This window comes from Eublepharis macularius, chromosome 7, assembly GCF_028583425.1.
Source record: "Eublepharis macularius isolate TG4126 chromosome 7, MPM_Emac_v1.0, whole genome shotgun sequence".
NCBI lineage: Eukaryota > Metazoa > Chordata > Lepidosauria > Squamata > Eublepharidae > Eublepharis > Eublepharis macularius.
The window spans coordinates 16,957,784-16,970,706 of record NC_072796.1 but is presented as its reverse complement, the minus strand read 5'-3'; the positions used below and the strand labels follow the sequence as shown (position 1 = coordinate 16,970,706).

General features: G+C 41.2%; 1 protein-coding gene across 1 annotated transcript in view; it reads right to left on the bottom strand.

The window, feature by feature from the left end:
* MARCHF6 (membrane associated ring-CH-type finger 6) overlaps nt 1–12,923 on the bottom strand; it is a 66,344-nt gene that overhangs the window by 39,024 nt on the left and 14,397 nt on the right. The window contains exons 2-5 of the mRNA XM_054985093.1: nt 6,274–6,370; nt 5,001–5,074; nt 2,196–2,339; nt 67–139 (exon numbers count right to left, since the gene is read on the bottom strand). Coding sequence (XP_054841068.1) covers nt 67–139; nt 2,196–2,339; nt 5,001–5,074; nt 6,274–6,370 — 388 coding nt within the window. The remainder of the gene's footprint in view (nt 1–66; nt 140–2,195; nt 2,340–5,000; nt 5,075–6,273; nt 6,371–12,923) is intronic.

The window sequence follows — 12,923 nt, the reverse complement described above, 5'->3', positions numbered from 1 at the left end:
AAGCAGGGGCCAATTAGATTTCAGCGGCACAGAACAGAAATATTCTTACAAGAAGCCAATACTTACGTGGACAGCATATCCAATGGCAGTGTCAGTAGTGAGCTCACAGAGCCAGTAAACAAGCACTTGTAGATACGGCCTGAAGAGCAAATAAAGAAAGGAAAACTATTCAGAATTTCTGCTTTAAAAAACCCCTGGGTTCTGATAGAGAGTTTAGGAGACAACTGCATGAACTTGGGGGGCGGGGAGATGAATTCAGACGAGCAACGCGGCAAGAAGGGCCTGTTTGCTCCTACAGCCTGATCTCCATACCTGGATAATGTCTTATTCTACACCAATCCTCTGTTCCAAACTGTACTTTTAGTACGTGGAAGGAGGTGTAAAGGGCTGGCTCTCAGTGCTGAAGCCTTCTGTGGCCTGCTGAGACCATCTACTTCTATACTGACTTGCGTGCTAGTTGAGGTCAACATCCAAGATGCCTGTGCCCCCTTTATATTCTCATCCAGGGCTTTTCCAATGGTAACACTTCACCTGGCTCCTAATCTGCGATCGTTTAGGTGAAGACATTTTCATTTGCCCAGTTATGGTTCTCTTTTCTTTTTGGTAAATTTTGTGTGTTGGATGGCCTGCAAAAGCTGCAATTCATTCAAGTTGGGAATAAACCTTGGTTGTTTTGCTTCTGGGTTCCTTCCCTCTCCTTGTTTGTGTAGCATGATTGAAAACTTCCGGGTTTCAGATGTCTTCACCCTAACTCCAACTCCTTAGGACATCCCAGTGAAAAAAACTGGAAATACTGGAGTTTGCGCCTTCTCCATAAACCAGGATTCTTCCTGGTTCAGAATCCCAGTTTGTGGACAAAATATCCAGGCACCCACATTTGGACATCACTACAAATTAGCTAAATATTATAGAAACAGGGAGACTTCAATTGCACTCCACGAAGCTGCCTTATTCTGCATCAGAGATCACTGGTCCATCAATGACCGGATTGTCTGGCAGCAGCTCTCCAAAGATTCAGGCAGAGAGATCTTTCACGTCACCTGATCCTTTCAGCAGGAAATACCAAGGACTGAGCCTGGAACCTTTTGCACACCAAGCAGATGCTCTACCACTGAGCCTCAGAAGATGAAACAAGGAAGGACAGCGCACATGAGCACAGCAAGCCAGGTTTGGGGCTGCTACAACAAATGTGTGTTTGTTCATCACATCTGAAGAAACGTAATAAAACGATCTCAGAAGTTCCAGTCCTCATCCGTTTGCTAATGATTATATCTTTCTATTGCGAGAGGCTGCATTTGCATGGGTTCAGATGGATAATCACGTTTATATCAAATTACCTTTTTTCTATTCCACACTCAATCAAATTACCTAATCCACTTTTATTAACACTCAAGAAAAATAGCAAAGCTGACCCAGACATTTCTTAAGCAACCAACACAGAAAATGTATCTATTCACTTCATTTATATCCTTCCCTTTCGACCCAATGTAGTTTAACATCATTCTTCTCTCCTTCATTTTATCCTCACAACAACCCTGTGAGGAAGGTTAGGCTGAGAGGGTGTGAGTGGCCAGAGAGCTTCAATGTCAGAGCAGGGATCCAAACCTGGGTCCTCCCAAGATCTTAGTCTGACACTCTAACCACTGCACAACACTGTCTTTGCTCAGTTTTAAAAAAGAAACAAACACTATTTACATGAAAGCACTGGAAATATGGGTAATAAACTATTTAGGCAGTATATGCTATAAGATCCTGGCAGAAGCTGCGTGAAGCAGGAGCACGTTGAAGCTACTTAGCTGTCACTAACTTTTTATTACTTAAATTTAATGTTTTACTACAGCCGACAAGATTTTTAACACATGTTCAAGAAATCCAGCCCTGCTGTTTGTTAAGGAGCCATGGCTTTCACCTCTGCATCACCACCTGCAAGTGCAATTATCTCTAGACGGGAAGAAAAAGAGGCCTGAGCCAAGCACCTATGTGGCTGCCTCTGGAATCAGCCTCACAAGACCAGGCGAGACACAGTTCGTGGTGCCCGTGGCAGTGATGCTTCTGATACTCTAGTGCGGCCAAGCTGCTTTTCTGCAGCAACTGATCTTCTCTCGAGGATGACCACTCTCGTCAGTGGCAGCCAAATGCTCTCCCTGCTGCCCTCGCACCGTAAACCATTATCAAAATAAAATTGTGGTACTTACATGCTGTAAGGGGTACAACTCCCAACCATGCAAAGGCCACAAGCGTATAGTGAAACCAGTATCGTATTGCCGTGCCAATACTTGTAACCAGTCCAGCAAATATATCTTGGATTGGAAGCCGGGAAGGCATATCTGGGGAGTAAACTAAGAAGGGGGGGGGGGACAATCACATAACTGTAAGAACAATAAAATGGAGCATTACTACAAATAATAAACAAGCCGAAGGGTTATTTTGGGGTGTTTTTTTTTTAACACACTGTGAGAACGCCCCTCAACTTCACCATTGCCAGCCTGGAGGTAAAGGCAAGATGAATCCCCAAACAGACAAACCACGTGCTGCTTCTCATGGACATTCCGCAAGCTGGGAGAAGGAACTGAGGCTGATAAGTCAACTACAAGAACGGTTGTACAGATTCACAATTCACATGCAGGTAGAAAATGGAACTCGCCAAAGGTATCCAAGGCGACGCCCAACAGCACACCGGTTGCATGCACACGCTTTGTGAGTGGCAGGACATAAATGCAGGCAAGAGAAAGAGAGAGAGAGAGAGAGAGAGAGAGAGAGAGAGAGTGCGCGCGCGCAACGGTTCCCTCCTCAGGGGCTCGTCATGTTGCCAGTTTAGGCAGGGTTCCCCTTCCAACCAACCACCACACCGGAGTACTGCTCACTGTGCCAGCTTCCCTTTCTGACCAGGGCATGCCTCTGTGGCTTTCAATCACTGTATGTGAACTGGTCCCATGAGTGATGCTGCTGTGGCTGTTTCTGTTGGTCCCTTTTCCATTTTTTTTTCTTAAACAAACACCAGTTTTAAAACTATTTTCCTTACCTTGTTTATAAAAAGAAAACACGTCTCAAAGATCAGGGGAAAGCACCCTTGTATCACTGCTGCATGAGGTTTGAGTGGGAGGACATGAGGTGCTATTAGTATAGAGATGAACTAAACCCTTTTTACAACACTTGGAATTTGCTATAAAAATCTGAAATTTCATTACTTTTTTTTTTTTGGAAAAAAGCAAGCCTACATACAGGTCATAGGAAAACATTTCTTGTCAACTACAATTATGAAATCTAGAACAGATACAAATCCGATCCCTTTTTTGTTTTCCTTCCTGCATTCTTGAGTAGTCTTCTTGAGTAAAAGTTTCCCCTCCAGCATTTCTAGCTACTTTCATAAAGAACATCCTAGCAGTTCTCTAAGATCAGCTATCACAATGAAACAAACGTGACATGGAAGGGTTGGAAGTATTTGCAGTTTTTTTTAAAAAATGTAAATATTTAAAAGGCTGCCAAGCAATTTCTTCTAATGGCAGAGAAATCAGAGAAACCCCTCAGGCTGGTATTACATGGGAAGCCATGTACGCACATATGTATGTATGTATGTATGTATGTATGTATGTATGTATGTATGTATGTATGTATGTATGTATGTATGTATGTATGTATGTATGTATGTATGTATGTATGTATGTATGTATGTAATTTATAGTTTGCCTTTCTCACTGAGACTCAAGGCAGATTACATAGTGTGAGATTAGTACAATCAGTAGCAGGGACAAGAGCAGGTATTTCCATACAGTGTCAAGGACATTTCCATAAACAATTTCATAGGATAAATAAAAACAAGTTTACAAAGACGTAGCATTAGCAAGGATCCAATACAGAGTTGAAGAATTCCTGAAACAGAACATGATCAATTCTAGGACTGACATTAGACAACAGGAAGCTCAGGTAGCACATAGGAGTACATATTTAAAGCATAAGATAATATGTAAGGCACATAGTGGTGAAGTCTATGGTCCCTATCTCATTAGTGAAGCATCTGAGACCCCTCCCTACAATACCGCTCTACTATTGGAGTAAAAAGCCTTTTTGAATAATTCGGTTTTGCATTGTTTGCGGCAAGCCAGGAGTGCGGGGGCTCTCCTCCTGACCTCCTTGGGCGGCTTTTACATATTGCCCAATTTCAGCCAAGCCAGGGCAATGATATTATTCCCAGAAGTTGCACTGACAGCAACTTCTGGGAACAGGTCAAACAGCATGAAAACCAACTTCACCCTAATGGCTTACCACACAGGGACCAAACTTACATGGTTTCGCTAGGGACAGTCTTAACATGTCTTGTTGCCACCAAACTGAATACAACCCCCAAACTTGTATGATGGCTTAAGGTGTATACAAGCCTCTATTTTTTTACAGTCTGTCTGAGATAGCAAAATGGAGTTTTCAGGTAGGCGGCTGGCAAGCTGCAGTTAGCATGGTGAGCCACAGGGTGTGTATTCCCCTTCTCCATTTTACCCTCGTAACAGTCCTGTGTGGTAGGCTGAAATCAGTAGGTTGGATGGGAATAAAAGGGGTGCAGAGAGTTCCATCCTTTTGCCAAAAGCCCCAGTGTAACGAAGATGATAATAATATAATAACATTCGATTTATATACCACCCTTCAGGACAACTTAATGCCCACTCAGAGTGGTTTACAAAGTATGTCATTATTATCCCTACAACAAAACACCCTGTGAGGTGGGTGGGGCTGAAAGCACTCTGGAAGAGCTGTGACTAGCCCAAGGTCACCCTGCTGGCTCCAACTGGAGGAGTGGGGAATCAAACCCAGCTCTCCAGATTAGAGTCCCGCACTCTTAACCACTACACCAAACTGGCACCAAGACTGCCTCTTGGCTTCACTGTCTGCTGGCAAGAGTAATTCCAAGGAACCTACAAATCCAGCTAAATTCTTTCTGTATATTCAGACAATCATAAAGGCAAACACACAACAGCAAAGCAGTACACAAATTCATACTATATACTTACTTGGTGTAAAAGCAAATCTGTGTTTACATAGTTCGCAGTATTCTTTTCTGCTGTGTTTGAGCCACTGAACTAAGCTGCAATTACAAAAAAAAATGCTAAAATGTATTTACAATTTCAGAAATAATTGGGTTTTTTTATTTCTGCCCCTCAAAACACACAGGGAAAAGCAGTAATATAATATATATATATTTATATATATATTACTGCTTTTCCCTGTGTGTTATTACTGCTATTGACAAGGCACTATTTAACATTTATAGTAATGTAAATATACAAGGACAAAAAAATGTGAAGGCAAGCATGTTCTTTAAATATCTTTACCCCACTGGTAGTGAGCTCATTCGCGGTGCATAAACTTGAAGATCAAGGTCACTAAACCACAAGCACTTCTGCTAAGATATTGTTACAAAAACAAATGCAAAGGCCAACTTCCAAAAGGCCATGGACAGCCTTCCCTTTTGGGTAGCAGCTCTTCCACTGCCCCACAGATTTCCTGAAAATCTGTGCCCAAAGATTTAAAGAGCCTCATTCACAGCATTCCACAAAGGTCGAAAGGCTGCTGTCAGAAAATCAGTTCACTTATGTGCCTCTTTGGAGTCTGGCCACAGTAAATATGAAGCAGTCATAGCCCAGGAGAGCCTGATCTCGTCAGATCTTCGAAGCCAAGCAGGGTCGGCCTTGGTTAGTAATTAAATGGAGGACCTCCAACGAAGACCAGGGCTACAGGGGCAGGCAATGGTAAATCACCTCTGTTAATACCTCGCCATGAAAATCCCACCAGGGGTTGCCATAAGACAACTATAACATGAGGACAGGCTTTCATTTAATTCATACAAAACATATGATTAAAGCCCCAACATTAATACACAGCTCCATTAAAATATACCCCTACTAAGAAAATTAATTACACCCATTTATATGTGGCAATTATAAAGACAAGAGATTTTCACTGACCTCTTGCATCACTCCACTGACTATCTGAGGATGAGACTAGCATAAGCAGTTCATACATTCTCTTTGATACCCCGCTGCTTCCTTGATAGTTAAGCCCATGCTTGTGTGAAAGCTTATTAAGTTATACAAACCCTTAATTGCAGTTTTTCTTATCTTATAAAATCTTGTGCGGAGCTTAATACAAGCTGCTAATGTGCAACTCATCAAGGACAAAACAAAGTCTTTCTTCTCAATTGCTCTAATGTTTATGATCATGCCGAGTCACATCCACCACTGTCTGAATAGGTATGGACACACACTGCAGGGTAAGAAATCTTACCATTCTTGGTGAATGAATTTAATACTGCCAGTGCACACACACGGATGATACAGAGGCTTCTCGGGAGTTCCTTCAGATCGACATACCCGGCATATATCTGTTAAAAACAAAATAAGGTCAATCTCAGCAATAGGGAATCAAACTGTAATATAAAGAATGTTAATTACAAGATACTCTTGGAGTATCAAGTTTTGTTATATGCACTAGAAGCAAAGGTCAAGCAAGATCAGTATTTATCCCCTTTTACCCCTTTAATCTACCAGCTACATTCCATTGCCTTTTGATCCTGCCCTTCCTTCAAGCAGCATACACCATTCCGTCTCCTTTCATTTTGCCGCCCCCCCCCCACCTCCACCCCCACAATGGCCACATGTGGTCAGTGAAAGAAAGTGATCAGATGTTTCTCACTGAGAGCTAAAACACATGAGACGTATTACACAAGGATGCTCAAGTGAAGGGAGATGCAATGTTAGCTGGGAAGCCATTTTAAAAGACAGATCAGGAGGCTTTATCAATTTCCCCTCTCTAGAGAGCCAGCAAAGATTGCTTCTCAGAGGGTTTGCTTATTTCATCTTCGCCTCCCAGAAGGGAGTAATTCCGTCCAGATTTACTAACGTGAATAAAGGTGCAAGCACTTGAGCCCACTAATCAGGGGCGATCTTCAGAAGTTCGGCAGGGAATCCATCAAGGCCAGGGGGCTTCCTCATTTTCAGAGCTTTGATCAGTTCAATTATCTCACGACAGGTGACAAGTTTCCATTTTGGAATCTGCTTAAAATTGATTTCAAAGTCCAAATCTGGTTTGAGTTTATGCTTCTTAAAGTGGTTCTTAAAATGCTTTCCCCAGGTAGTTGGTAGTATGGGACTTACAGTGTTGTTTCATGATTTCAATATTGGAGTGGTTAAATGGCATAGAAACACACTGGGTTTTTCCTTTGGCAGCTGCAATTATCTTGTTCCATAAAAATTTCATAGACTGGCGCTTTTTCTTCTTCAGCACAGCTTTATACTCTCTTCTGGCTCGTATCAATAAATGTCTTTTGATGGTTGTATTGCTGTATCTAAAATAGTTCTGTTTAACTTGGTTCTTAGCCTTCCTACGGTCCTTGTCGAACTTGTATTTTAAGATGCTGGCATTCATGGCTTTTGTGATTGGTGCTTCCAAAAACTACTTTCCTCTATGCTTTGCAAAAGAAAAAGAAAAAAAAAGGAAAGTAATACTGGTGAGCCGAAGAGTTCTGTTACTGGCCCATGCGTGAAAAATCAACGTGAGATACGAGGTGGAATAAAATACAATTATCCATCTAATTCAAAAAAGGGATCAAGGGTTATGAAAAAACTGATCAGTAGTAAGGCTTACTGATAAGCAGGGTTTTTTTTCTGGGAAAAGAGGTGGTGGAACTCAGAGGGTTGCCCTCAGAGAAAATGGTCACATGGCTGGTGGCCCCGCCCCTTGATCTCCAGACAGAGGGGAGTTGAGATTGCCCTCCACGCCGCTCAGGTCAATCTCAACTCCCCTCTGTCTGGAGATCAGGGGGCGGGGCCACCAGCCATGCGACCATTTTCAAGAGGTTCCGGAACTCCGTTCCCCCGCGTTCCCCCTGAAAAAAAGCCCTGCTGATAAGTGTTTTCATACTCAAATTTGGTGTGGAGAGAAAATATTAACAAGAGCAAAGGTGGGCACTAGTTATGCTTTTTGACAAGAAACTTATTTGAATAAGGATGCTGGCATCCTTCTACAAATCAAGCTTGGATTTTATATGGAAGAGCTACTTTAAGCTGAGCAAACAGCAGTTTATAGGCATGCATGTGTCAGTTTATAGGCATGAAGCTTCTCAACAGGGATGATTTGAAGGGATAAAACAACAACACATAAAATCACAGAATCATGGAAGGAGCCTTATGGATCATCTAGTCCAGCTCCCTGCCCAACGAAGGAATAGCCTAAAGCATCCCTGACGAGTATTCGTCCAGCCACTCCCTGAAGACTGACAATGAGGGGGAACCCACCACATCCCTAGGCAGCCGATTCCACTGCTGAATTACTCTTAATAAGAAGCTTTTTCCTAATGTACAGATACTATGTTTACACCTGAGGGGATAACACTGATGTTTCACTGGAAATAGCTTCCGAAATGCTATTTTCAATTTATTTAGAAAATATACATGCCATCTCTCTGAAGAACCTGCTCAAGGCAGCTCTCAAGAGAAAATGTGTATTTACTTTGTACATTTTTACCCTGCCCTCCGCCAAGGAGCTCAGGAGGGCATATGTGGTTCTCCTCTCCTCCATCTTACCCTTACAACAACTCTGTAAGAAAGTGAGCAGCCCAAAGATCACCCGGTGAGTTGCCTGATGAGTAGGGATTTGAACTCAAGTTTCCAGCTCCTAGTCCAACACTAAATACTACACTACACTGGTTTCGTGACAACGTGATAAAATAATGAATACCACCTCCCCAAATTACCATCAACAACCTATTAAAAATCCAGCCATAGCATAAAAACAGCACAAAACATTCAGCAACCAAAAATTATTCTTATAAACACAGTTTTCAGGCCAGAAGCAGACTTTAAAAACAATTCCAAAGATCAATCCTTTAATTAAAAACCTGGGTAAAGCAAAATGTTTTGGCTGGTGCCCAAAAGGGAGCAGGGTAGGCGCCAGCCAAGACTCAAGGGCTTAGTACTCAAATTACCAGTGTACTCTAGACTCATGAATCAGCAAGTCAAACCATGGAACTTGGTCCAGAAAACAACTCCTGTATTCATCAAAAGAAATTACTGCTGAAAATGAAATCCCAAATGATCAATTTGCAAAAGATACTCTTGACTAATATTTAGCATTTTTATTGTATTTTGGCTGTTCAAAGGAATTTGCAACAAACTTGGAAGGTAGGTTAGCATCTCCATATAGCAGATGAGAAGCTGTGGAATTACTTACTGACATGCCTATTAAAGCCACTTAGTAAGTTTGTGACTCAATATTTGAACCAGATATTATTTATTTACTTCATTTATACCCCACAATGGGGATTCAGACTTACTGAATGTGTGTGTCTTGCCCAAACTTCCACAGCAGAGTGGAGCTTCGAACCCTGGTCTCCCAAACCCTAGGCTGACACACTAACCACTACACCACCTCTCACTCCGCCATCAAACTATACCAGCTCCTCAATTCCTCACTTTCACAGCTTTTTAAAATACATATGTAACACAAACCAAATTTGGCCTGCACAAGAGACCGGATTTTAAAAAATTATTAATCACTATTAATTTAAGCTTCTACAAGCAGCAAACTTGGGATGGTCCCACACTCTTCAGGGACTTGTGCACTGCAAGAGAATTATCAAAAAAAACCATGTTCTTTTTACTATAGCCCTGTGACAGTCACTAACAGCTGAGAGAATGAAGCTACATTTAGGGGAAAGATAAAACTATAGGAGGAGAGAGCAGAGCCCCTTTTTCTGGCACTCACTAGCAAAAAAAACCCAAAACACCTGGAAACTGGGTCTCCTATCAATTTCAGCAACAACACCTCAGAGCCAGGTAATATTCTAACCATCAAAAGCTCAGAGGGAAAAAAAAGGCCGAGAAAAGGTTATAACAATTTGTTGATATCACATCACCTCCCCCACCAATATCTACTGCTGTAGCACAGTGGTTATGTGATTCAGCTGCAAATCAGCACTCCACTGGTTTGAATCCCACTACTGCCATGAGCTCAGCAGGTGGGCTTGGGTAAGCCACTCCTCTCAGCCCCAGCTCCCCAGCTCTATTGTGAGGATAATAATATCACTAACTTGTTCACCACTTTGGGTGAGGCACTAATCTGTCTAGAAGAGCGGTATATAAGCACAGTTGCTTGGGTTTTTTTTTTGATATATTCATTTTTTCCTCTTCAAAACAAACTTGTAGGGACATGGCTAAAAGTGTTCAGATGTAGCTTTTTAACCATGTATACGTCTTGATTGAGATTACCAAGAGGAAAAAAAGCTGATTTAGATCTTTGCTCCACCACTGGTATAGCATGTATTTTCTAACAGTGAAATCCTAAACTGATTTACTCCAGTTTAAACCCACTGAAATCAATGGGCTTAGACTGGAATAACTCTGCTTAGGATTTCACTATAAACCCACCCTGGACAGTCTACCTACTAATATGGGTTAATTTACAGCTAAACAGAAAATGTACAAAATCAAAGTTTGTGTTTATACACTATGTTGTGTAAATTGCATTTATAGTAGAAAGTAAAAATAAACAAGCAGGACTTTACAGCTGGTGGCAACCCTCATAATTTCGATAAACAACTAAATAAAATAAATCTTTCCTTGGGCTGTACGATAGTAAGTACATAAAACTGCACAGTGAACCCTGCTGCCTGGCTTATTTTCAGTGTGGGTGGTTTCTGTCTCATTTCTGCTTCTTGTCCTGTATTATGTATGTCTCTCTAGCCTGGCCCAAAGTAACAATTTAAAGACCAAGAACTTTCTAAAAGAAAGGATTAGTTATTGGGCAGAGCAGTTTATTTTCTTAAGATGAAAAGGAAACATCCTTGTTTGTTTATACAAAGTAAATGCGCATAATTCAAAAACTGAGCAAACAGCACAGATAAAACCAGGATCACCCAATGAACAATTTTCTTAGTTATACACTAGCTAGGGTCTCCTGGAGACAAAGGACGGATCTGCAGCCTTATAAAGACTTCGCAATCCCCTGGCCTCAAGAACAAGCCTATAGAACTATAGAGGACATTCTGAGATATTTATAATGGTTGGCTTCAAAAATATATTTTGCCTGGAAAAGCAGCCTATAACTCAATGGGTTTGATAGTTTTAAGAGTCAGTAAACGTATTTAGACAGAATCTGAGGCAGGCTAGTTTTTAGAAAGAAATTTCACCATCTTAAGACCCTAATGGAGCAGAATGGTGGAAATGCAAATTTTTTAAACAAAGTAAATAAATTTATATATTATATATTTTAATATTATATTTAAATAGAACATCTCAATTAAATTAAAAACAAACTTCTATCCAGCCTGGTCACAAAAGAAATCATGACCCATGATTGGAAGAATATGAGTGTTAGACGAATACTGAATACTGAAAACGAATACTGAAAGCAAAAAAAACAAAACTCAGTTCTAAAATCAGAATACTCTTCTAAAATCTTTAGCACTGCCAGACTGGCATTTGACTGAAGAACTGGAGATGGTTGGACGATACATGCTGGGGTTTAGGAGAAGATGTCTGGATGGGGGCATTCAGTGCTGCCAGCTCTCTACATCAGTGTTTCCCAACCAGGGTTTCGCAGGACATTGTCAGCGGTTCCGCAAGAAATCACTGAATAAATAAAAAAATTGAAATACTGCAAAAAATTCCAAACATCTTTCAAAATATCACAGTGATTAAGGTTATATTTAGCTGTACCATGTGTCTATGTTCAATTCATATGGTTACAGAGCACTGACAATAAAATGACAATAATTGAGCAGTCACTGAATTGCACTCCCTATCACCAACTTTTTCTGACCTATAAACGCTTTCAGACACAGGAATTCTTCAGGATTTGTGAAATTAATTTAGGGGCTCCTCCAAGGAAAAAAGGTTGGGAAAAACTGCTATAGATACTGCAGCAACTCAAAAGTTAAGATGCATTTCTTAAGCCCCAAACACCTGTGTAAAGACAGTTACTGATGAATCTCAGTTGTTCTGTCTATTTCCGCCTTTCCTTGCAAAAGCTCAGAATATTTACCACACAGTAATTTTTAGGGTTGTTGCCAAAATACAATCTTCAGCAAACTTAAGACCACCAAGCGAATTTCAATAGTGAGCTAAGACACAGATCCTCTTCCCCCACCATCCAAATCTGTCAACATGTACAACACATGATCACAATGTCTGTTCCTCTAGGTCAGTACTTCTCAACCTGTGGGTGGGCCCCCAAAAGTGGGTTGCAAAGCCTCTAAAAGTGCATCAAAGGCCAGCCCTCTCTACTGGCCTCCCTAAAGGTTCCTGGCTTTTGTGTCATTCTTTCTCTCCTTGTCCTCAAAAACTTCTCAGATTCTCACCTTCCACCTCTCTTTTCAACAATGAGGGGGGAAATTCTGTTAGGTATCCAGTACTTTATAGGAGTAGCTGGAAGGGGGGGAGGCTGAAGAGTAGGTGGGATTTATTCAAATGCAAAGGCTGTGTACTTCGGAATGCCGCTTCCACTTCCTTTGGGACAGCTGTGCCTTTTTTGCAATGTTTTTTGGTTTCTTAAAAGCATCTGGTTGGCTATTGTAGAAAATGGAATGCTGTACAACATAGGCATCCAGATCGCAGTCTGCCTAGGGCACTCAAAAACCTTGGGTCAGCCCTAGATGGGTCACCATACCAAGTAAATTTGTTCTTGTGAGTGACCATACCAAACAGATTGTGAACCACTGCTCTAGGTCTTCTTTGCAAACATTAGGAATAACAGGGCATGCACAGCTTGAAACCAATTAAGTCATTTTTACTTATGAAACTGTATTTCTCTTGGACAGAGAAGAAAGTAGTTCACAGAACAATGTTAGGGACTGAGCCTATCAAAAAGTAATATTAAGAGCTCAAGTTCTTCAGCCACTACTTATGAGTTATATATTAGTTTTAACTAAAACTGCAAGC